Source organism: Nannobrachium achirus, assembly GCF_963921795.1.
Source record: "Nannobrachium achirus genome assembly, chromosome: 12".
NCBI lineage: Eukaryota > Metazoa > Chordata > Actinopteri > Myctophiformes > Myctophidae > Nannobrachium > Nannobrachium achirus.
Genome location: NC_137832.1, coordinates 28801291 through 28827140, shown reverse-complemented (window position 1 = coordinate 28827140; position 25850 = coordinate 28801291). Strand labels below are relative to the sequence as shown.

Here is a 25850-nt window from a genome sequence, read left to right as displayed (position 1 = left end):
TATGGATGAAACCATGAACAAACTGTCCTCCCCTCCCTCCGGACTATGGGGTCAAACCATAGAGTATATATAAAAGGGTCAAACCTTAATATTATAACTCTATGGGTCAAACCCGTTCACATTCATCTTCCCCACATGCATCCAACTGTGCAGAATGAGCGCGCCCTCGCTGTGGCCAATCACAACCAGTGGCATTAAATGACGCAGTTGTAACAGCCAACTCAAATTACATAGGAAGTTCCAATGAGTCCTCGGTGATCCTCATCCGTCTAGTGATACTTGACGCAACAAACACGTCAAAATCTGGAAGAAGTTTATTATGAACGGCAGTTAAAAACTTTCAGGAATAGTTGCTCATTATATCGACAAACTGTCTCAGTCGCTCAAGTAGAGGACACAATTCATCACACGAAAATGATAGCCTCGCATCTGTTGACGTACAACTTCACGGAACTTCATCATGAGCAAATACAAAAAGTAAGTACAGGGCAACATCTTTACTAGACGCCTTTCGGACACACTGTCCTTATAGTGGGCCGCCCAGTTTCTTGCTCAGTCTGTCTGGTGGTCAGCCAATACTATTATACTCTCTTGTCAACGAGTTTAACTACTGCCACTCGACACGCGAAGGGTTCGTCTTGTTCAAGGACATGGCGTCACACATTGTCGGCAAGGCAGCCGTCACCAGAGCTGTAGTAGCCTACGTGAGGCTCGTCACGTCACCTAACCTTGACTCAGCTGTGTGTGTGGCGCTGGATGTAAATGGGCGCAGTCTGTGTGTGAGGGGGAACAACTAAAGTAACAACAGCACTTTTCCCCCCCATTATTGACCAATATGTTCAAATTCAAGGAATGTAACTTTCCAACTTGGTTTTGCTTCCAGTCCCAGACCCAGACACAGAATAACAACAAGACACTTACAGTACACATGTTTGAAAGTTAAATATCCCTTCACTCTCACAGGTTTTCAACTGGTGGTCCGTGGACCACTGGTAAGGCATTTCATCCATTACATCCATTCAGTAATGTACTGTAGGACTTAGGAAAGTTATTTCACCACTAATTTGAGAAACAGTGCAGTAAATAGAACCAAACATTGTGACTTTAAGATGACTAGTCAATGAGTCAGTTACTGGGAAGTTAGAATCTCAAGTGGGGGGGACAGTGTCATCATTATTTAGGAAATGTGTCCATTTAATGGTTTGCTCTATCTTAAATGTTACATGCCAGTTCAGTATAGTGTCACACTGTCACTTAACATGATGGAGGATTGGATAAAGTAAAAAGAATAGATCAGTGGTTGCTCAACCGTTTTGGAGCTCTGTCTGGACCACTAGCATATTTCAAGCAATATTCAAGGGCCTCCCCAACTGTGTGTGTGTGTGTGTGTGTGTGTGTGTGTGTGTGTGTGTGTGTGTGTGTGTGTGTGTGTGTGTGTGTGTGTGTGTGTGTGTGTGTGTGTGTGTGTGTGTGTGTGTGTGTGTGTGTGTGTGTGTGTGTGTGTGTGTGTGTCCGAAAGTCTGCCTGTCGGGGATCAGCTTATTTGCACATCAACATGCCTGCCTCAAAGCAACGCAAAAGGACCCCAAACTCTATGATCTTCGCAAGCGAAGAACCAGCCATCGTGTGTGTGTGTGTCACAAAAGCTCACAACGTGTTTGTCATTGTGATGTGTTACGAGCTTGTAGGCTATTTTCACTGTTTTTTATAATATTTGTAGGGGAGTAGGGATCAATTATTAATTAATAATAATGTTAAATGATTTTCGATATTGTTTTACCGATTACCCATTATGTGCTGAGATATAGCATAGTACCATTATTCCAAGTTCAAGTCAGTTTATTGTCTGTTTACACAGACATTTGTTGTAATGTGCAACAAGAGCCAGCCTACGAGAAACACTAAAAAGAAATACACCACATTAAAAAAACACATAGACACATACAAACTTCAACACAAGACCAGCAATAAAACAAGTCCACCTGAATTTTGTCCAATTCTAAAAGTTCCATTCCTTGGGGAGAGCTCTGGGAGATGACATTGCACTTGCACATGAATTCGCAATCTGAAATGTCGCTCTAAACTTTTGTTATGGCTGCATTTAAGCTATCTACAGTATCTCCAGTGTCTGATTATAATTAAGTATGGGCAGCCTGTTCCTGCCTACTGGAACATTGTCCTGTCAGTGTATCAGTTTTATTCGAATCATTATGTTGCCCGGTGTCTATTTAGACCTTGGTAGGCAAGGGGACTTGCTGTAATAGTACACTTGTGGGTGAATAGTATTGTAGCTGCCAGGGAGGGACATTTATTCTTTTACACTAGGTACTACAGTGACTGAGTTCATGGTAGCTAGCTGTACATTCCCAACGGACGCGATAAAGAGAATGATATGTCGGCGTTCACATAAATTATGGCGGCTTTATCGTTGTGGTGTGGACGCTGCCATCCACTTCAATTGAAAACAATATTTTTTAATGTTATAGTTATCTTTATCGTTAACGCGCCCAGTGGGAAAGGGCCTTTATACTATAGTGAACACTATATGCCATAGGGAAAAACTGTAACTAAGTTCCTGTTTTACTTAAATGAATCTCATGAATATAATGTCAATTCATAGTACTGCAAAGTTATACTTGTATGAGTGAGTGACTCCTGTGCCCTTTTTTTTAAAAGGAACAGCTTCTATGCTGGGCATCACAATAGGGAAAACACTGTGCCATGACTGGAAATAAAAAGGTTTTCGGGCATACTTTTATTGTTCCTTGTTGCTTCATAAGCTTGATGATTTAGCATGGCAGATTTGTCTGGTTTCCAGGTTAAGGCAAATAGTCTGAGACTGAGAGGCAGGGTCTTACCGCTTCATTCCGTTCTACACCCTCATACAGAAAACGGCCTGCTGTGATTGGCCAGTAGTCACTGCGATTGGTAGTTCTTCCTTATTCTTTCTTCTTCCTTGCGCTTTTGCAGCTTTGCACAACTTTAACCATAACCCAGTTTGTAGTTATATCACCTCCCTTTTGGAAGAAACGTTTGGTTGTCATAAGGAGTACGGTAGAAGATCCATACAACACTGACAAAGATATGATATGACCAGAAAAAGTTATCTTCCTCCCTCTACCCCCAGGTGGACAAATATCTTCACCACTTGCGGCTCTCTGATCAGAACGTGATGGACGTGTCGGTGAGGTTCCGACGGGAGATGGATAAGGGCCTGTGCCGAGACACCTGCTCTACAGCAGCTGTCAAGATGCTGCCCACGTATGTGCGCTCAACTCCTGATGGAACAGGTGAGTGTGGGTAAACATATCTGCCTTGGTAATTATATACATATATCCTCTACACACACACACACACACACACACACATACATACATACATACTTAGATACATGACACTTACATTTTAGGGTACTACTAAGGATACATGTTTTATTCTCAATTGTGTATGTGTGCGTGCGCAACTGCGCATGTGACCTATGCTAGCATTTCATATTTCATAATATGGGTGTTTCTGTTATTTAACGCCGGAAGGATTGCTAAATCAGAAAGGACTGGAAAGGGAAAACACAATTGCTTAGAAATTGCTCAATCTTATTAGTTCTTAAATTGAGTCTTTTGTCTCTCCTGAAGAGAAGGGTGATTTCTTAGCCCTGGACCTTGGTGGGACCAACTTCCGTGTGTTGCTGGTCAAAGTGTCGGCAAATGGAGAGCAGAAGGTGGAAATGGAAAGTCAGATCTATGCCATTCCAGAAAACCTAATGAAAGGCTGCGGCTCAGAGGTTTGAGGCAACGCATGCATTAATGCAGAAATACACCCACAAACGCAGACAAACACAGGCATAGAAATTCTGACACACAAAGTGCAGACAAACTGTGTACATAGCAGATGGGGCTAATGATAGATGGCATCCAGTGGACTTCTTTTTTCATGGGCTTTACGATAATCATTCCCTGCACGACATGCGAGTGGTCGTGGTCATACGCTAGCAGATGAATTGGTTAGTACATGGCGTTAAAAGAAAAGGTCTGCGCGTCTTACCATGTGTAATAGCATAACGTGGTAGAACACACCACTGATGCCATCAGACATTGATTGTGCTGTAACTATGATGATGCAACCTTTATTTTGGTGATTTATTTCGCAACAACTTTAAAATCTAAATATCGCCAAACTGCCATAGTTCATCGACAACACATGATGTGTGGCTAAACATTGGACAGACAAGGAGTGATTGTTCACTAGAAAGGATTGACATAAGAAGCAGTACTTGTCCCTATTCCATGGCCAGGGTTCCGTTTCACCCACATTCAAGAGGGATCATTAAATAATCAGTAGTCCATGAGGTAAACTCCATATAGCGCACCAATAAAAATGTGAGCGACACAAGCCTGGCTGTGCATGCAAGAAACACAACTTGTAGTAATTCCATGCTTTGTGACCAGGGTTCCTTTTCACTCACAATCAAAACTTATTAGGCCAAAATACTGGTATTTACCTATATTTACCTGTGTGAATGTGAATATGGTTTACCTTTCTTTCCCATAGTTGTTTGACCACATAGCTGATTGTCTGTCTAATTTCCTGGATAAGATGGGCATAAAAGAGAAAAAACTTCCGCTGGGGTTTTGCTTCTCTTTCCCTTGCCAGCAGAACAAGTTGGATGAGGTGAGTGAGACACTGTAACATTGAACTATTGCATATTGACTGTACTTTTCACCTTAATGGGTGGCTTTTGTGATTGAATTCTGATGAGGCACTACATCCCTCTGATGGGGCCTTGTCACTGGCATGTGAGCCAGTAGAGTGGCAACACAGCAGTGGCAACACAAATGCAAAGAATGGGCACATTGACTCATTTGAGAGAAAAAAGGATTATCTACTCAAACAATTGTTGATGAGTCAAAGGGATAGATTTGTCCCTGTGTCATCCTACTCAACAGAAAGCGCTCTGTTCCATTGTGTTTGCCATGTTTACCTTCACTTCACTTGTTTTGCAGAGTATTCTGGTATCATGGACCAAAGGATTCAAGTCGAGTGGTGTGGAAGGGAAGGATGTGGTCAGTCTCCTGAGGAAAGCCATCAAGAAACGAGGGGTAAGGATGTATTCAGTGGTTGACTCACCTTTGCTGGAACTGAATAAATAGCCATTAACAGCACTCCTATGTACACAAATATAATGTATCAAAATATATACTTAAAGGTCCGCTGTCACGCCCCGAAATTATAATAGTATGATACAGTAGGTCACGTGGTTTCTCTCCAGTGTGCATCCTGAAACAGTTTGAAACTGTCTCAGTGTAATCTGCCCAACAACAGCTGACCAGTACAGTAAGTAGTCATACAGTCAGGCTATACAGACAATTAATTTGATTGGCTTCTAATTGCGCATCCCCACAATGACATCATAAAAATATTAACTTGTTTTTAAGACGATTCTTAAAGTGACAGTAACCCTTTAGGTGACAGGCCCCCTTTAAGTAGTTTAATGAAGTTTGTTGTTGTTGTGGGTGCAATTTCCAAACCTTCAAACAACATTTTCTCTTATGACACCATGATGGACATAATCATTCTTTGATATTATTACTCCTGTTTGCAGGACTTTGACGTCGACCTAGTGGCGGTGATTAACGACACAGTGGGCACAATGATGACTTGTGGCTATGATGACCATAACTGTGAGATTGGCCTGATTGTAGGTGAGTTCATCCTGTCAACAACAGCGACATCTGTTATTTAGATCTGTGCATTCAAGTCAACATACAGGATGTGTGGCGTGTGGTTCTGCATTGGATACAGTACACTACATCAGGGGTCTTCAACAGGGGGTCCGCGACCCCTAGGGGGTCCGCGGAGGTACTGCAGGGGGTCCGCGAAATTATTGCTTAAAAAAAAAAAGATTTCAAAAAATGTTTTTTTTTTTTTTTTTTGCCTTTTTCCACATTTATGTTAAAAAATAAATCATGATTCTATCCATTTTGAATAGCTTGAATACATGATTACTATGCAATTGACAGATTGTTGATATTATTGACATTTGTTCTCAGTTAATAAGTAGTATGTTTAGAAATGGTAGTGGTACGGCCCACCCTGCTCGCTGTATGTACTTGTCTAAAATAAAAAATATGTCATAGCCCCGACCCCCCCACCCTACGAGGTGGTAGGGGGTCCCTGCTCCATCTCCCCATCAGTTTGGGGGTCCCCGGCCTGAAAACGTTGAAGACCCCTGCACTACATCATGCCAAGGGTTTCTAGGATTCCATGGAATAATGTTATGCTTTCTTCATATTTACCATAATTGCAGACATTTACACCTTAAAGCTGTCCAGTACAACCACAGTTCTCTTCCTTTTGGCACTGAGCAGTCGCAAAGGAGTAGTTGTTAAAGTACTACAGTAGGATGGTTACTTTCTCCAGCTGATGACCTTCTATCAAGACTAAATCTCTAACTTTCTTCTCCATCAACCTTACAGGAACAGGCACCAATGCCTGCTACATGGAAGAGGTGCGCAACATGGACATGGTGGAGGGCGATGAAGGGCGTATGTGCGTCAACATGGAATGGGGAGCTTTTGGAGACGATGGGGCCCTGGAGGACCTGCGCACTGACTTTGACCGGGAGATCGATGCCAACTCTCTAAAACCTGGCAAGCAGTTGTAAGTGTGTGTTTACCATAATTGTGTACTTTGGCGTTACTTGGGCTAAACAAGATCATTTGGATAAAGCCTTGTGTATTTTATCCCAATAGTCAGCAGGAGGAGCGAGAGCATGACACAAAACAAGAAACTTGCTCCTCAGAGTACAGGTCTCTGCCAGGTCACATTGCCTACTTGGAATGGTATCTGAAAAATCTAACCTTTACATCTGTTGTAGTGGGCTGTTGTAGTGCCACCATGAGGACATTTGAAAAAGGTAGGATGGAGGTTCTTCCTTGGCTTAGTAGGAAGTAGCATTTTGCAGCAATCGGGCGCTTTCATAAGTCTTTGCATTTTGTACAAAATGGGCCACTCCTGCAAACTTTGGAAGCCAATTGCAGCCAATCAGGAATTCAGGATGGAATATGAAAAGTCAGACATCTTGAACACATGACCTTAGAGATAACTTTGAGTGATGTTTGATCAAAATCTGTAGGAGTTATATGAAAACTTAGTAGCCAAATCGGTTTGTTTTGGGAGGTTTGGAGCTTAGTCTTTAGTGGCTTTTTGATGTTGGAGTACCATGAGGTGCAAGTGTAGTCAAAGTGGGACTGAATGAGGGCCCCAGCAAGAGTCCTGAGGGCACTTTTGTTGACAAAAGTAGAGATTCTGCCCAGGTATCTTGTTCTTTGAGAGAGAGAGATGAAGCAGGGACCCCCCACAACCTGTTCATAGATTCCATATAGTTTAATCGTTTGACAGCACAATCATTGTGTATTTTGGATTCGTGTCAATTTGTGTTTTCATATATTTAACCACTTGAACCGTCAATACTTACTAAACTTGACCTTTCACTCTGTACTTAGTCTGCTCTTTTCTCCCCCTCTACACCAACCTCTTTGCCGAAAATAGCCAATCTACAAACTCACAACGCTTCGCGCTGCGAGGTGTTGTGAAATTGTGGATCTGCTATTTTTGGTCAGGTTCTCAGAATATGGATGCTATGGTTCAAGTGGTTAATATAAAAAAGGAGAAAGTTTCTATCGCACAAAGATTTGGAGGACTTACTTTGTAGTAACTCTGAGGACCCCCTAGGGGCCCCGGACCCCCTGTTGAAGACCCCTGCCTGAGTTATAACTGTAACACTAACAGTTAAAACTGAACAACATTTGACTCCTTTCTTGCTCTCTGTTTCGTGTTGTTTAGGTTTGAGAAGATGATCAGTGGTATGTACATGGGGGAACTGGTGCGACTGATCCTGGTGAAGATGGCTAAGGAGAACCTGCTATTCCAGGGACAGACAACACCAGACCTCCTCACCTCTGGAAAATTCCAAACCAGCTATATCTCAGCCATTGAAGTTGACAAGTCATTTTCTGGGTGGGTGTGTCTATATGTTGTTAGCTTTCGTACAGTAGGTAAGAGTGCACTCTAAGGTTTGCGATGCACTTAAACTGCTTGCTATCAAAATCCATCTCATTTCATGACATCCCATTCAACATGGTTGATGACATTGCTGAGAGACTCTGCATTGAAGTTGAAATGTTTCATTAAAACTGTTAATTGTTTTCTAGGCACACAGAACTCTAAGAATAAATAAGAAACCGTTAAGTAGCCGCTGCCTCTTGTGCATATTTCAGCACAAAGGATGACAACATTAAAGATAGAGGGGAATAAAAGACACACAGTTTATTTCAATAAGTAGCTTACACTTTACCGCTGACAGAAGAAATAAGCGCTATCCTCATGTAAGAATTGTCTTTTTCGGGGGATCCGCTAGCCTACCGGTCCAGGCGCACACCACATAGGCTCTGATGCCTGACGGCGTGTCCCGATCCCGACGACCTTTGCTGCATGTCACTCCCCATCTCTCTTCCCATTTCCTGTCATTCTACTCTCCTATGAATAAAGGCATAAAAGGCCCAAAACAACCTTAAAATAACAAAATAAATTGTCTTTCTTTGACATTCTTTAAGAGAATACAACCACTTTGAGCCATGTGCCTTACTTTTCCCCCAGATAATTCACCGTCTAACTAGCAAAATTGGAGTTGGACATGCCCCCAAGGAATTTGCACCATACACTTTAGACCTTTAGCCACCTTGTACCATAGATCGTCTAAATGGGGCCCGTAGCCTTGTTTATTCATTAATTAACTCATTAAAAGCCAACCCCGCGATGTCGCGGGAAAAGTAATAGAGTATCTATAGTGCCATCCACGCGATGTCGCGGGAAAAGTAATATATTACTGTAACGGCGAGTAAAAATACCTAGTACAATGGCCGACGCTCCGGAGACGAAATCCGCGCTGATTTGTCATCATCACGGCTCCACGAGCACACAATAGTCATCCCATAACATTGAGGTGGACGGCCGATCTCATCTTTAATGTCCATTATCTCAAAACTACACTTTAGAAGCTAGGATGGAGGCAGATGCTCGCTTATTTTACACAGTTATAAAAGCTCCCGGTCGGCCATTACACAACTCCACGTGGACACGCATCGGTTCCGGCGCACGATCCGATGACGTCAGACCGGAAGTACTTCCGGTCTAGACTTCTGGCCTTCAAAATAAGACAGCGGCCGTTAATGGGGCCGGGAGGGGGCACTCTGGACCCCCTAATCCGTTAATGTCCTGGGCTCAGAATGAGTTAAGTAGTTTTAGTTAAAATAATTACGCTTGTTTGTTGTGTTTTTTTTCTCTCTCTAACAGGGACAAGGAGGGTCTGATGGGTGCTGAGACGGTGCTCCGGGGCCTGGGTTTAGATCCATCAGCTGAGGATTGTGTAATCACCCAGAGGGTGTGTCAGATTGTGTCGACGAGGGCTGCCCACCTATGTGCTGCCACACTGGTAGCCGTGCTGCGGCAGATCAGGGACAACAAGGCAGCAGAGAAGCTCCGCACCACCATTGGGGTGGATGGGTCTGTCTACAAAAACCATCCGCAGTAAGTGACAGGCACAGGCTTTGATTTTGCTATTCCTTTAAAAAAAACATGTAACTCTTTCTCTATATGCGCCAGATGTCCTTTTCTTTCTCTATATGCTCCAGCCGCAGTATGTGCTGAGAAACCCGCTCGCTCTCTTGTGAAAACAAATTAACAATTTATAATTGTTTATTTAGTTTTAATTCATTGACTGCGCCGATTAAAACTCGCATTGTCTGCTTCACTGGCAAAGTTTTCTTACCCTTTACGGAGCGCGCATGGCGTGTAGATCGTGCACGCCTGTCCACGGATCGTGTATCATGCCGTGTGCACGGCATTCACTGTTACAAAATAAACAGGGCGAAATCCATTGAGCTGGCTCGGAGCTACGAGCGCCCATGTTTTCTCTGTAAAGTTCATTTGTTTACAGTTTAAACAAATGAAACCCGGATGTGGTCGTTGAGGAACACTTAGTCCCGCCCTCCCGGATACGGAAATGGATCAGTTTCCGGTCCGGACCGGAATTGAAGAGTGTTTGGATTCCAGGGGTTTGCCGTTGGATCCGGTGGGATCCCAAAGCACGCCTTTTAAACTCTCCAACTGATGGCTCCTTTTATAGGAATTTTATATATAAATTGACACAAATTGACAGTGTTATTGTGCGTATCTGTTCTTCGCACTTCTCGAGAACTGTCCTACCAATCGACTTCAAACTTGCTGTGTCTTTTACCAAGGACCCAGGGGAGTGCGGGGTCGGTCAGCTGTGGGATCAGCATTTATCAAAGAATATTTAATTTCTATACTATGCAGTGATATGCAAGATTCATATTATACATTGTGTGTATGTATTTGAGTAAATACTCAGTGATGAAGCAGTCTAATTGTCTGACCAATAAAATATGTCTGTCTGCTTCAACTGCTATATTAACTCATTCGTAGTTTACGGCCGTAAAGCCCGTTAATTTCTCTATGTCTTTCACTGCCGGCTTCTCCGAGTCCTACCTGTTAACGTGGGCGCTCGTCCAGTTCCCATCGTGCGTGATCGGACACTGCTCGTGTGTTCGCGTATTCCATCAGCTTCTCAAATCCGTTGAAACTTTCAATTGATCAATAAGTTCTCCATCTGTAAGCCACGGAGCTCAGACAGTAAGCTGGGCCAAAATAGAGGACGGACTTCCGCTTCCGGTTCAGGGACTCCAATGTTAAAGTTGTCCGCTCAATAATGTGTCCGTGTAGAAACCGATCACGGAGCATTAGTTCCGGCCTATTTTAGTTGCGCTTCGATAAAAAAATGTTTTTTAATTAATTTTTATTACATTTACGGGTTCTATGGGCATGGCAGAGAGGGGTACAAAGGGGTATTTTGATGGCAGAGTTTGTGTTAAGAGTAATGCAACATGAGGACATAGATGATATCGAGGGTCACACTGACCAGCTACTGGACATATGTGTTGTGTGTACTGTGCACTGGTTACTAAATGTCTGTGTTTAAATAAAGACTAGGACATATTAGAATAGCTCATGGAATGCTCATAGGATTGTGATTGGTAGGTAAGAATAGATTTCACTCTGTCTGTCTGTCTGTCTGATAGGGAAATAAAGATGATATATGAGTACTACATGGGAGCAGCTGTTTGCCGCCTGCTCTCTCACTTGCTAGATTAGACTTATAACCAATGTTGTAAATTGTACTGTAGCTGTTAGTGCAACTACTACTCAATGCAAAGGTTTTGCCAGTGGCGTTCCTGGTGTATAATAAATTCCTTACCATTTGACTTTTTACCATTCCCATACTACACTAATCCCCTCCTTTGTTCTCAAAAGGTTTGCAAGAAGGCTCAACAAGATGGTGCGACGGCTGATGCCAGACTGCGATGTGCGCTTTCTACGCTCAGAGGATGGCAGTGGGAAGGGAGCAGCCATGGTGACAGCGGTTGCCTACCGCCTGGCCATGCAGCAGGCCGAGCGCCAGGGCATCCTGGACAAGTTGCGACTTAGCCATGAGCAGCTGTTGGAAGTGAAGAAGAGGATCGGTGAAGAGATGGTGCGGGGCCTTGCCAAGGAAACCCACCAGGAAGCCAGTGTCAAGATGCTGCCCACCTATGTCCGTGGCACACCAGATGGAACAGGTTTGTTCATTAGATTGACAGGTTGATACATGTGGTGGTTGAAAGCGATCTTCATCTAAATATCACACAGCCCGACACAGAACTCCACCTAACCATTGAATCTGTGTTCCAGTTCTGTTGCAGAGTTTGCCATTCTGGGAATTGATAACCTTTATGATCTAGTACATGAATCACACAAATGTTTTAATATTAATTTAACCCAGTAGTTACTCATTGAGGTGATGACTCCTGACTGTTAATTTAAAACAATTTGGAAATACCTATTTAGGGTTTGACATTCCTGTTCTAGGTGATATCCCTGTGATGAGAATGCAGAATGAAACAACCTACCTGAGGTGTGAGTGACTCATTGTGTTGTCATATGTTCCCTATCCCCAACAGAAAGTGGTGACTTCTTGACTCTGGACCTTGGTGGCACCAACTTCCGTGTGCTCCTGGTGCGAGTACAAAGTGGCGAGAGGCGTAATGTGGAGATGCACAACAAGATTTATGCCATCCCCCAAACCATCATGCAGGGCACAGGGGAGGAGGTGAGGTGCCACAAATCCTCAGTAGATCACACTTGTACACCTGATAACCGTTTGCCCAGGCCCATTTTAACACTTCAGTAACCAGACACAAAGGAATAAACTGCAGAGAGGACCCCACAAAAAAGACAGTCTGATGTTGCGCTACAAGCAAAATTAAGTACTGTAGGAACCAGAAATGTACCTGAAATGTATTTTTGTTGTTAAAAATAAAGTTAATAAATACAATTTCGGACAACTTATTGCAATCCAAACTATCCTCAGTTGCTAGGACTCTAAAGCATTCCCATTTGAATGGTACTTCTGTATAGACAAACATACTGTATGGAGGGGTCGACAAAAGGACTACTAAAATGAATGTAACATTGTATGACTTTAGTTTAAATCCAGCCTTCACAGATCATTTTATATGTGTAGAGAGTTTTCATGGAATGTTTGGTCATAGTGGTAAAGTCTTGAAGTCATGAAAAACAAATGGAAATTATTTCTTGTCAAAATGTCTAAACCCTTTAACGTGTGACTTTTGTGTTTTCTGCCAGCTCTTTGACCACATTGTACATTGCATTGATAAGTTTCTGGTGCATATGGGAATGAAGGGTGCATCCTTACCTCTTGGCTTCACATTCTCCTTTCCCTGTCAACAAAATAAACTGGATGAGGTAACACTTTGTTTAATTACTTTACTGTGAGAAAGTGTCCCAGTCCAAATTTTATGGAAGTCATAGCTAGGGCTGTCACAATTATTACATAATTGTCTAATCGCAATTATTTAACCTAATCGCGATTATTTTTCATAATCGTTTCCATGTTGAAAAATATTGGAAATAGCCGATCTACAAGCTCACAATCGGCTATTTCCACTATCAATGTTCTTTTTTTAACTAAAGTTGTCAAATATGTCATAATGTCTTTGTATATTTAGGTTATGTGTCATGATTGCCATGTGCAACTTCAAAGCCTAAAAGCCAAACAGCAATGTAATTGTCAACGACAAAAACACAATTAAATCGTTAATCGCAATTATTTGAGTGACAATTAATCGTCATGTAAAATGTCATAATCGTGACAGCCCTAGTCATAGCTTATTCATTCGTTCATTTCATTTGATATAAAATCATGTCTCCAGGGCATTTTGCTGAGATGGACAAAGGGTTTCAGAGCCAGCGGCTGTGAGGGAGAGGATGTAGTCACACTGTTGAAGGATGCCATCCGCCGCACAGAGGTAATGCAATGAAACATACTGTAGTGTACAAGACACACATGCACAGGGACGTGCTGGGCCCCTGATTCAGCCCGGGAAAAAGAGTTGTAGAGGCCCTCATTGCGCGCTATAGAGAGAGATCTCTCTCTAAAGCGCTGCTGCTACTCAAAGATTTGCCATTTCAGATCATGACAAGTGACAAGCCAGTGGGCCAATTACACGAGTTATATTTCGTCGTTGTCGTCAGGAAACCATGTGTCCAAAACCGTTTGTTTTGTATTTATCATTTTAAAAATGATTTAAACTAGTGAAAACAGACGATCTACAAGCACACGTGTGCTTGTAGATCTGCTGTTTTCACTACTTTTGTGCAAATAGTTGAATTTTTACTTTTGTGCAAACAGTTTAATTTTTTCCTAATGGCCGGCCTCGACCGGCCGGGAATGAACCGGCCGTTCGGGAGTTGTCACGCTTTTCCCAATGGCCAGCACGTCCCTGCACATGCACCAGGAATGCAAGCTAACGAACACACACACACTTTACTGTGATGTCCTGTCGGCTCCTCTTTTGTGAGGGAAGATGAGGGTTTCAGGGAAAATGTATTAACAAATATATTTAGGTGTGAATGTGCTGAGCTAAATAAAATAAAAAACATTACATTCCTTTTAGAATGAATGACAAACTTCTAATTCTGCAGCCGTGAAACCACAATAGCTATCCAGAGAGGAAAAAGTAATAGAAATGCAAGTCAGAGTTTAGTTAAGAAATTAGTGAATGAATGCAAACATGGACTACATGCAATACTGCATATAGATAGTACATGTCATGCATGCAGCCATACACCTATGAACAAACATGTGCATATTGCATACACATTTTTTTATCCCCCAGGTTCCTGTTTATTGTATTAACCTACAGTGTTTGCATGAAAATGTGTTTGTCGTCTATGCCATCAGGAGCTTGATTTGGACGTAGTGGCATTGTTGAATGACACAGTGGGGACAATGATGACTTGCGGCTATGATGATCCTCTATGTGAAGTGGGACTCATTGTAGGTAAGCATTGTGTTTCTTTCTTAGGTTGTTGGCGAGGCCAGGGATGGGTATTGGGAGTCAACTAACGATACGTATCGCAATACAGGAACATCTGTTCATTTGAGTTTTTCATTTACATGTGTATCTTTAATAATGTACAGTATAATATGGACCATACAACAAAAAGGTTGAAAAAGCAGTAATATAAACAGCATAAAAAATCTAATATAAAATAATAAATGAAACCAAACAAAAATAAAATAAAAACAGGCAAGACAAACAAACAAACAAACAAATAGCTGATGGCGGCACACGTCCCCAGGGCTAGGTGAACAGCAATGGCAATACACATCTGATAAGCAAATATTAACAGACGTCCCTAGGGGGCAGCAAAACACTGTCTGCTCACTTCAAGGTCTCTAACAAACCAAGGATAGGCAACCAAATCTTTTGGAAAAGGGTCTCCCTATTTGAGAGGACACATCTAGGCTTGAAGGAGGACACATCCAGGCTTGAAGGATTAACCTCCTGGCCAGCAAAGTAGAGAGCATAATAGCTTGTCCTTCATATTTATTTAGAGCCCAACCTGGCTCCAGCACCCCAAAGAGTGCAGTTAATAATAGATACCTATTTCCTCCCACGAGGGAAATTCAGTATTTTCAGCCCAACCCAGATGATTCGCTGCCCACAAGGAGCTTGTGAGCAATTAGGGGTTAAGAGTCTTGCTCAGGGACACACATCGACATTGCTACCCTGGCCTGGAATCGAACCTGGGACAACCAGGGGCTCTGGTTCCCCAGGCAGGCTCCCTAACCATTCAGCTATGCCACCCCTAAATAAAGTTCCAGTTAGTGTGGGGGGGGGGGGGGGGGGGGGGGGGGGGAGAGAGAGTCTCATAAGCTTTAGCAAAACATTTTACTCCAAATGTTTTGCAGCTTGTGGCATTGAATAAATGAATGCGCCAAAGTCCCTTGATCAATAGAACACTTACTACACAAGAGAGAAGATTCATTACATATTTTATGCAATTTAGTTAGGGAAAAGTGTAATCTGTGAACAATCTTAAATTGGATTAGGGAGTGCCTGACATTGACAGAACTGCGGTAGAATATTATTGATACAATCCTCCCATGTTTCATCCGAAATATCTATAACTAATTCACTTTGCCAATTTTCCTAGCAAAATGTGATAGAGTTGAGAGACCGCACCTTTACCGAAAGGTTCGACATTCATTATACTCTCTAGTACAGGATGGAGTGTCTTTTGTTCAAATTGTGGGACAATTTCCCTATACAAATGTATTAAAGAGCCAATACCCCTCTCCCTCCACTCACAAAACACTGGGTTGGTCAGGCCTGGTTTAAAGGCGTGATTGCCACAAATGGGAGTATACAAATATAGTTTGGGAGCTTTTTATCAATGGTAACATCTGGGACCAGATTTTAAGAGAATTCTGGTATCCAGATACGTTTGCCGAAGTGATGCATATGACCAAATTGCCACCAGATAAAGCAAAGGCAATCTTCTAGATGGGGCCTTTGAGAGTGGCAGGGGCTAGCTTTAGTTTCACTGACATTTCTTTTGGTACCCTCTCACTTTCATACATAATGTACGTACTGTACATGCATGTGCCCGGGTAGCTCAGTCGGTAGAGCTCTCGCCTTTGTACCGCAAGGTCATGGGTTCGATTCCGGGCACCGCCAACTCAGCGTATGAGTAGCACGGCTTGGCAAGTCGTGCGGCAAGTACTGGGAGCTGATGGTAGGTGTGGCGCTCCACCTCAGCAGTCCATCTCCCAGGGGTCTAGCGCATTGTAACGGGGACAGACTCCCGCGTGTTACCGGCTGATACCGACAATAAGCCACTCCCGACCTACTTGTACATGCATTACATATATTAGATATCGTCTGTGACCGATTATCGTTCTTGTGACAAGAGTGTTCATAAATTGGTTAAAAAAATAAAGAACCAAAACGTGTATTTATGTTAAAGACCTAGAAGAGTCTAGACCTGCTAGACATGAAAAGTAACTTTAGATAATTTATGCCGGCCTTATAAGAACGACTTTGAAACGCAGTGGAGTCGTAATAAAATCAGGACTCATTTGTTTGGTGTTAGGTGGTACTTTAAGCCAGCGTGGTTGTGACAATACTTTTTAGAGTTCAATGAGCCAACGTGGTTGTGACAATACCTTTTGTAGTTCAATGACATAAATGTTGTCAACAACAGGTTAAGTTACATATTATTCTTTAATCTGAGTGGATTGATGAACACTTCACCTACTGACTTTCAAACCTACATCATCCAGGAACGGGTACCAACGCCTGCTACATGGAAGAGATGGAGAACGTAGAGTTGGTGGAAGGCAAGGAGGGGCAAATGTGTGTCAACATGGAGTGGGGTGCATTTGGAGACGGCGGGGAGCTTGATGATTTCTATACCGAGTTCGACCATGCTGTGGACGACAGCTCGGCCTTCCCGGGCAAACAGAGGTACCTGATATCTTTTATGGCTTCATTTTACGGTGTGGCTCCAAATGGGCCAGCAGTCTAGAACAAGGTTGGTCTGTATTAGTGTATATCTATACTATAATTTTGCGAATGTCTGTCTGAGTGAGTGTCTGTCTGTCTGTCTGTCTGTCTGTCTGTCTGTCACAGCGTTTCTCCTCAGTGGCTGGAGCAATTGATCTGAAATCGCATCACCATTAGCATATGAACACACCTGACATAACTGTGAAGCCCGTTTGTCACTTTCACAAATCATATGCTGTATATTAGCATTTTTATGGTGTAACTACTATCTATTCTGCATCTAGCATGTGGCATATTTATTCTGCATCTAGCATGGGGCAACATGTTTAACCAGCTCTGTGTGTGTGTGTGTGTGTGTGTGTGTGTGTGTGTGTGTGTGTGTGTGTGTGTGTGTGTGTGTGTGTGTGTGTGTGTGTGTGTGTGTGTGTGTGTGTGTGTGTGTGTGTGTGTGTGTGTGTGTGTGTGTGTGTGTGTGTGTGTGTGTGTGTGTGGGTGGGCGGGGGGGGTGTTGGCTGGCCCTCTTTCAGATGTTGTCATGTAGATCGGTACACAGTATCTCTGTAGCCTTTAAACGAAACGGGTATTTCTTACATTGATGCTCCTACATATTATCATGCAAGCACCAGAAAGTTACTTTCCATCCCTCATATACTGTGTGTACAGTGCACACCCCATAACCCACACACTGCACATCATTTCAGAGCTCATATCTTTGAACGGGTAAGGACTAGTATGTATGAACTATCGGAAGGGTTTAAGCACTCACACTTGAGTTAAACTACTTTAAGTATTTAGTTTACAAGATGTACCTTATATTGAGGCCATTGCAGTAATTTGATTTGTATTGATTTATCATTCATTTAAGCCTCTCATTTGGCTGGGCACACACTAGAATCCTCTCGGGGCCCCCGGGGTCCCCAAACCCCATGTTCTATACTGTAACATAAAGTGTAGGATGTCCGAAATTGGTGTATAAATCGTTACATCTAGGGAAGGTGGTCTGTCATGTACCCAAAGATCACAATCACTGCTTTGTCCAATGGGGGACTATGGATTGCCCTGCAATACTTTGTCATGTTAATTATGCTTTTTGGTTAAAGACAGGGCAACAGATAATTTTAAACGTTGGTAATTTAAATAATGTGGAAAAACTTTACCTTTAGCATACATTTAATTTCACAGTTAACAGTTGAGAGGCTTCCTTTCAGATCATTGTAAATGTCTGTTATTCAAAACTAGCTTGCAAAGTACATTTATGGGCCAATAATGAAAGGATATTCAATACAGTACATATGTACAACTAGTAACTTCATGATTCCAAATGTATGGAAGTGTGTAATACAGTGTATATTGCCTTAATTCATGCACATAACATGATTTATATTAGACTACTACTACAGACGGAAGCCTAGGCCACTATATTTCAATTAACAATCTAAAATGTCTACCAAATTAAATAACAGAAGTTGAACATGTCATCATATCAGTTTGAGTAACTTTTCTATATTTGTTGTCATCCCTTGTAAGGTATGAGAAGATGATCAGCGGGATGTACCTGGGGGAGGTCGTCAGGAACGTGTTGCTGGAGTTCACTGCCAAGGGCCTGATATATAGAGGCAAGCTATCTGAGCGCCTCAAGACTCGAGGCATCTTTGAGACCAAGTTCCTGTCACAGATTGAAAGGTGAGTGCAGCAAACAGCTAACTGAATGTTGACTTCTCTCTTGCTTTCTTCTTGTACTCCTTTCTCTATAGCAAATAGGGCTACAACTATCTAATATTTTTGTTGATTGATTGATGATGGACCTGTGAAATCGGTTCCGTGGAGCCGAGTGGAGCCGTCATTAAAAAAAAGATAACACTCAGACCCTAATTGGACCTGTGAAGGGAATATAGCCGGCCGGGCCAACAAGCTCATAATCAGTGTTGCTTTGGTGAATTTATCTTTATTATTAGTTTAATGACGTCACACACACACATCGCTTAATATCTACACTACTGAAGTTGGCAGACAATTGATATGCATCCAAGCTCGTTCCTATGTTAATGCACACTGGTGTGACACTACAGCCTTTGTAAACGTTTTTGAGGTGTAAACTCAAGGGCTGTTTTAACTCATTGACTGCCCTGAAAAGAGTTTCTGACCTTTTAACGTGGGCACGTGCGTGTCCATCGTACACAATGGTGCATGGATCGTGCGCGCCGTGGTCCGTTAGGATTACAAAAGACCCCATGTTAATCCATGCTAGCATTTATATATTTTTTTATCAATTACTGTTACACCGCTAGTAAGGAATGAGTTCAACCTAATGAGTACGTTATATAAGTATAGCAGCACTCACGGAAATGTCCTTTTCTGTCCCTATATTTGGCTTGTCGTCATAGGCAAAAATTGACTTGTAGATCTGATATTCCATTTTTCAAGTCAGTACTTCCAGTCTGGGTCTTGGAGAGCCCATCATTTATAAGCTATATTCGTATCTATATAGCATGAGCTTGTAGGCTATTTTTGGCAAATGTTCCCCCAGAATAGGGATGCTCAGGTTCTTAACCCCTTCCTTTAATTCTGCTCTTGTCTCTTAAGTGACCGACTGGCCCTGCGGCAGGTGCGCTCCATCCTCCAACACCTGGGCCTCACCAGCTCCACCTGTGAGGACAGCATCCTGGTGAAGGAGGTGTGCAGTGTGGTGTCACGGCGAGCAGCTCAGCTGTGCGGCGCAGGCCTCGCTGCAGTCGTGGATAAGATCCGTCAGAACCGTCACCTGGAGCACCTCCGCATCACCGTGGGAGTGGACGGAACCCTCTACAAACTACACCCGCAGTAAGGCCATGTGCTTTTGTGTGTAGTTACAGTAGTTGGAGGTCAGCTTTATTCTATGCAACCATAGGGGATGCTGTTAAGTGTTGAGTATGGGCCAGGGATCTAACCTGGGACCCTTTTTGTTTCCCAGGCGGCCTCTCTACTCATTCAGCTACGGCCGCCTTACGTACAAGTCTGTCTCAAATTAGAGCGATGTACTGTATTCTCAGGTCCAAGAAATGAATGGATATTTTCAAGAAACTATTAAGTTAACCCAAAATGAATCAATTGTGAATGACAACACTAAGGGTAAGACATGTCTTGTCATGTACTACTATTACCCTTTTTTTAACACATTCTTTTGCATTAATTTCATGATGATGTCAACATCATGGTCCATATCATGTCAGTATCACTATGAATACTGTTATTTTATGTCAGTAATCATGGCCAGCATCTATTTGTCTGTCTGTCTATAGTGAACCTAGACTGTTGAGCAGATCTAAAATCCCTACCCCTCTCCCCACCTCCCTCTTGTCCCTCCACTCCAAACAGTTTCTCCAGCATCATGAAGGAGACCCTTGTAAACTTGGCACCACAGTGCGAGGTCACTCTGTTGCGATCAGAGGACGGCAGCGGGAAGGGAGCAGCACTCATCACAGCTGTGTCCTGCAGGATCAGAGACGCAAGGCCTGGTCAGTGACAGGCAGCAGGCCTGAATGTCCATTCAGTGATCTCCTGGGACAAGGAATTGACCCCAACCATCTCCGAGGGACAGACGTTACTGTATTTTACATGCCGCTGTTGAAAATCTAAATACGTCCATATAGTATCCGTTTGATTGCAGTTTGATTTTTCACTGTTCAAAGGCCTGATATAGACTGCAGCCAAATCCAGCCTGAATCAGATTTGTGTCACATCGAGTGGAATCTGATTGGTTTCATATGACCATGTGACCATTTATACCAATCAGATTCCAGTCTGGATGTGACACAGATCTGATTCAGGCTGGATTTGGTTGCAGTGTAAATCCGGCCTAATTCATCTGACTTCTGTATTAGTTTGTGTCTGAGACTTCTGTGTCAAGTTTGTGTCTGTGTAAATCTGTGTACATGCCCTTGTGTAATAATGTGTGCATTTATGCATCAAGACAACAGTTGTTTGGTACAATATGTCTGTGGCATGGGTGCAATTTTTTCCCCTTTATTTTTTTATAAATTATTTCACGTTTCCTGACTATTATGGATTGTTGCACTTGAGTAATATTTAAGCAGAGCACATGGCAAGAAAGCGGCCTTGGGCGAGAGAACTACATTATTTTCCATCTTTTGTATTTGTTGTCACCTCTTGTCTTGTTGCACTTTATATGGGAACAGAAAGTCTGTGGTAATGTTCCCAAATCTCAATTGGTCATTTGTAGATTTATTCCAGTTATCTAGTCGAATCTCATAATGTGCTTAATCACTGTTCAAGGTCTAACATTCGGCAAAAATAGCTGATCTACAAGCTCACAATGCATTGCAACATTATGAGCTTGCATATCAGCAATTGTCTGCAAAGATATTTGGTCTAAAGTGAAAAAGGGAGGGTCCTACAGAGCCCTGTATATTGACTGTATCCAGTCAATTAATTATAGGTCTTAAGTTTTTTATAAGTGCAGCACCTTTAGAAATGTTCTAGTGTAGCACTGTGTTTGATTTGTTGTCCCCTCTCATTAAGATAATTTGTATTCCTTCATTCATGCTTAAAATTATGTTTGACTATATTTGTAATAATGTCTTGTTGTTTTGTCCTTTAAAACTGTGAAGTCTCCAATAAAAAACGGTTTTAAAAAGTTAGAATGTTACTTTAAAGCAATGTTACTTTATTAGCAATTAATGATTAATATTCTCTTAAAGATTTAACTATGGGGACAATAACGGATATCATCAGAATGTCATTCTGCAGAGGGACCTTACACTGTAATATTCTGCTCAAGTTGCTGGTCAATAGGAGATTCCCGCAGAGACTGCTGGCCATCAAATTATTGGGCTCAGGAATCTCTATGAATTCAAGGATTCATGGGGTGTAATTGATACTGAACTACTCCTTAAAGGCAGTGGTTCTCCACCTTTTCAGGCCCACGACCCCCAAAATAATCATATTTTAACTGAGGACCCCCCACCCTGGCCCAGCACTAAGAGTTGAGGCATTACATTTTGTATAACACGGTTTTATTGTGAAAATAGCAGATCTACATGCTCACAATGCAACGCGAGGCGTTGTGAGCATGTAGAAGGGCTAGTAGTTCTTTAGTATGTTAGCATTGAGTTGGTAAAGTTAAACACAAACACACCAGCATTGAAACACAGCCAGGACGACCAGGATTTGAACATAATTATGTTGACCAGTGGTTCCAAAACTTTTCTTTTAAAATGCCTATGTATATACAGGGACGTATTAACCCCCATGAGGGCCCCTGGTCAATCATTCTTTAGGTTTTTTTTCCCTCTGCATTTGAGCAATTAACACTGATGGCTTGGTTTTTCTCTCCTTTAAAAGGCCATTGTCATTGACAATGCATTGGGCAGTAAAGTTAAATATTTCAAAAACTAAAAAATTTTTCAAAGTAAAAATCGCAACCATGCATGTCCACAGTAAGGTGGCATTTTTGAATTTTGAATCAAGTTAAAGTATGTAGGAATAGCGAGGTGCCAACGTAGTAAATTGTTAACTTCAATGGTGTAGTGGTTCAGATGCAGACCTTTTATATAGAAGGTTCTGACTTCAAAACCAGTAATGACTATTCTCCAACTTTTACCTGGATCTTTTACATTTTATCTAATCTTACACTGAAGAACACATAAGAGAAGAATATATGTACAAACCACAGTTGGTGCAGTGGTAAAGACAGAGTTTGCAATTTTAAAGTCCTTGGTTCAAACCCAGCATAGATAAAAGATTCTGTCAACTTTTATCTTACTCTTGCACCTTTATCTAATCTTTTACTGAAAATGTGCAAGAGAACAGAACCAGTGCAAACCCTCATGGATTAGTGGTTAAGGTGAGGGCATTGTGGCCAGAAGGTTACTAGCTCAAACCTGGCAAGGGTGTTATTCAAAGTTTTAACCGGCTCCTATACCTTCAACTAACTAATCTTTACTTGAAATTGTGCAAGAGAACAGTAGGTGTATGAGCCATGGTGGTGTAGTGGAGTAGATACAGAGCTATACCCAGTGTAGGGATTTCTCTAAGTTTTACCTGGTTCTTGTACATTTACCTAAAAATGTTCACTTGACAGTTTGCAAGAGAACAGATTAAATAAGAACCACAGTGGTGCAGTGGTTAAGATAATTGCGTTAAAAGAAAGTGAGTCCCAAAATCACCTGGAAAAAAGTGAGTCCCATCAAAGCGAAACACCCGGAGAAAATTGAGTCCCATCAAGGCGAAACACCCGGAGAAAAGTGAGTCCCATCAAGGCGAAACACCCGGAGAAAAGTGAGTCCCATCAAGGCGAAACACCCGATGAAAAGTGAGTCCCATCAAGGCGAAACACCCGGTGAAAAGTGAGTCCCAAAATCCCAAAAAAAGTGAGTCCAAAATCAAGACGAAACACCCAGAGAAAATTGAGTCCCATCAAGGCGAAACACCCGGAGAAAAGTGAGTCCCCATCAAGGCGAAACACCCGGTGAAAAGTGAGTCCTAAATCAAGGCGAAACACCCGGAGAAAATTGAGTCCCATCAAGGCGAAACACCCGGAGAAAAGTGAGTCCCATCATGGCGAAACACCCGGAGAAAAGTGAGTCCCATCAAGGCGAAACACCTGGTGAAAAGTGAGTCCCAAAATCCCCCAAAAAGTGAGTCCCAAAAAACTCATGAAAACAAGTGATTGTCTTCTCTCTAGGCTGTTATGCCAAAAATAGCAATTAATTACCATGATGCCTGGGATTTGATCATGGAATCTCTGTAAACATTAGACATCTACACTATATTAACTCAGTTTGTTTAACGCAATGGTATCTTACTATTCAAGAGTTATTTTGTATGATTCTCTTCAGTTAGTAATGTTAAGTTGAAACTCCACTTACTCCAGCATTGAATAATAGGAGGCGTGGGATTTGAACAAGGACTGGTGCACATAAAATTAACTGGTGCACATAAAATCAGATGCTTAGACCATTACACCACCACTCAGACACATTCTTCAGAATGTTAGTCTTCAATTATTACAATTAAATTAAGCTGCTGATTTGAAAATGGAATCTATGTGCTGCATCATTCAGTCACACATCTCTTGTAGTGGGTTGTCTTAACAAAATTATCGAAATGAAGCGGATAAAAGCGCTAAACTTTTTTTGAGGCTTCTTTAGGACCTAACAATGGATTTTTGCCTTGGGTACCAAACTTTATTTTGAAATTTACCCATAGAATTATCCATATCAAGTTGGGCTCCCATCGACTTTCTATAAAGGTGTATATAGATCTTAAGTGGTTAAGTAGGATGTCAGAATAAGATAACAGCAAGAACCAATCATGTTCAGAATAAATCAATTTATTACAAACATACGTATAAAAATGACAAAAAACAAGTGACAATATAAAAATTTCTGTTTGTACAAAACATCCAAAATCATCATTAGAAATGCATACTCAGTCACCATTTGAAGCTATCCAGTTGGATTATTTACTGTAAGCAAAATACAAATTTATTCTTTCCAAGTAGCACTAGAAAAAAGGTGAGATTATTATTGATCTCTGGGTCACTGTGAAACAGTCCACCTTTTAAAAGTACAAAAAAAAAAGTTTTGTCATTGCGCAAAAAGTAAAAGAAAAAAACAACAACGATATTATCAGTAGGCAAATAATGGGTATAAACTCAATAACAATGAAGACTTGCCATTCAAACAGAATTAAAAGCCAGCTTAATGACATATTCACAGTGTTGTGTTCACATCAATAATGTGAAGTGTAAACATTGTTGCATATATAATCCCATTTTAATAAATACACAGAAATCCTCAAACTTGCCGGAAAATATAACAAAAGGTACAAATGAATACAATTCTTACAATTGTAAAAAATAAAATCCTGTTTTATTATAGCTTGGCAACTTAAACTATTGTAGCAATTACAAAAGTAAGGCAAAAAATAATATTTTCCTCCTGTGTCTCACAAAGGATCTTTTCAAGTTTTGGGGAATAAAATATACAGGCAAAGTTGTACCACTTCAGGTCGAGCAAAGTAGCATTTTCTCATATGATGAACTTACAGTATGAACATTTACTGATGTATAATATACAAGGACAGGGTTCAATGATGTTAGAAGAATACATATAAACATTTATACATAGTTTGAACATTGATTGTTTTTTAAACAGTTAACGGTTAAAGTAACAAAGTAAAAACGATTTATTCTATACAAATACAGTGTTGACTGGATTAATGGAGCATTTTTACCGGTACTAACTTCAGATAGTTGTCTGGATTGTTCTTCAGAAATGAAGATTGTTGTTAAAATGTGAATATGAGTAACTCAAAAACGTATTTGTTGCTAATGATACAGTTTTCACTGAGACCAGACCGAGCTACATAATGCATACCCTTGCAGTCAGGAGGAAACCAAAATCATTTACATTTAAATTCAATTGTTTTCACTACTTTTGTGTGACGCTCGAATGATGAACAAGGGCTTTAAATTCTATCGCCGGGAGATAAAAGGTTTTCACCCGACAGCAACAATATAGCAAGACCTCTATGTTTGACCTACTTCTTCGAAAACAACAGTGGACAATGACAGATTTGAAAGAATCACCGTAGCCATTATGGCATCATATAGCTTGAAAGTAAGCCTTGGGCATACTTTTGTCATCAGGGGATGGCAACGGCCACCCCCTAGTGTTCACATTTAACCTCAAATTCAGTTATTTTATGCCTATTGTATCATTAATGTATTAACCATCTACAAGCTCTCAACGCATCGCTTGGTGACGCGTTGAGAGGTTGTAGATTCACTATTTCCGCTATTTTAGAAATGGGGCTTAAGTGGTAACTTATTTTTTGCCACCCCGTTTCTTTCTGAAATTA

The 25850-nt window shown here is 41.6% G+C and overlaps 1 protein-coding gene across 1 annotated transcript; it reads left to right on the top strand.

Moving 5' to 3' along the window:
* Nucleotides 1-414: 414 nt before the first annotated feature.
* On the top strand, nt 415-20490 carry hk2 (hexokinase 2; the record flags this gene model as incomplete). Its single annotated transcript, XM_080738554.1, has 18 exons — nt 415-477; nt 3128-3290; nt 3633-3781; nt 4549-4668; nt 5001-5096; nt 5600-5699; nt 6474-6657; nt 7843-8016; nt 9352-9585; nt 11389-11693; nt 12075-12223; nt 12760-12879; nt 13347-13442; nt 14378-14477; nt 16766-16949; nt 18516-18671; nt 19572-19808; nt 20343-20490. 18 exons carry the CDS (start codon nt 415-417, stop codon nt 20488-20490), a joined length of 2778 nt encoding a protein of 925 aa, XP_080594680.1.
* Nucleotides 20491-25850: the final 5360 nt, after the last annotated feature.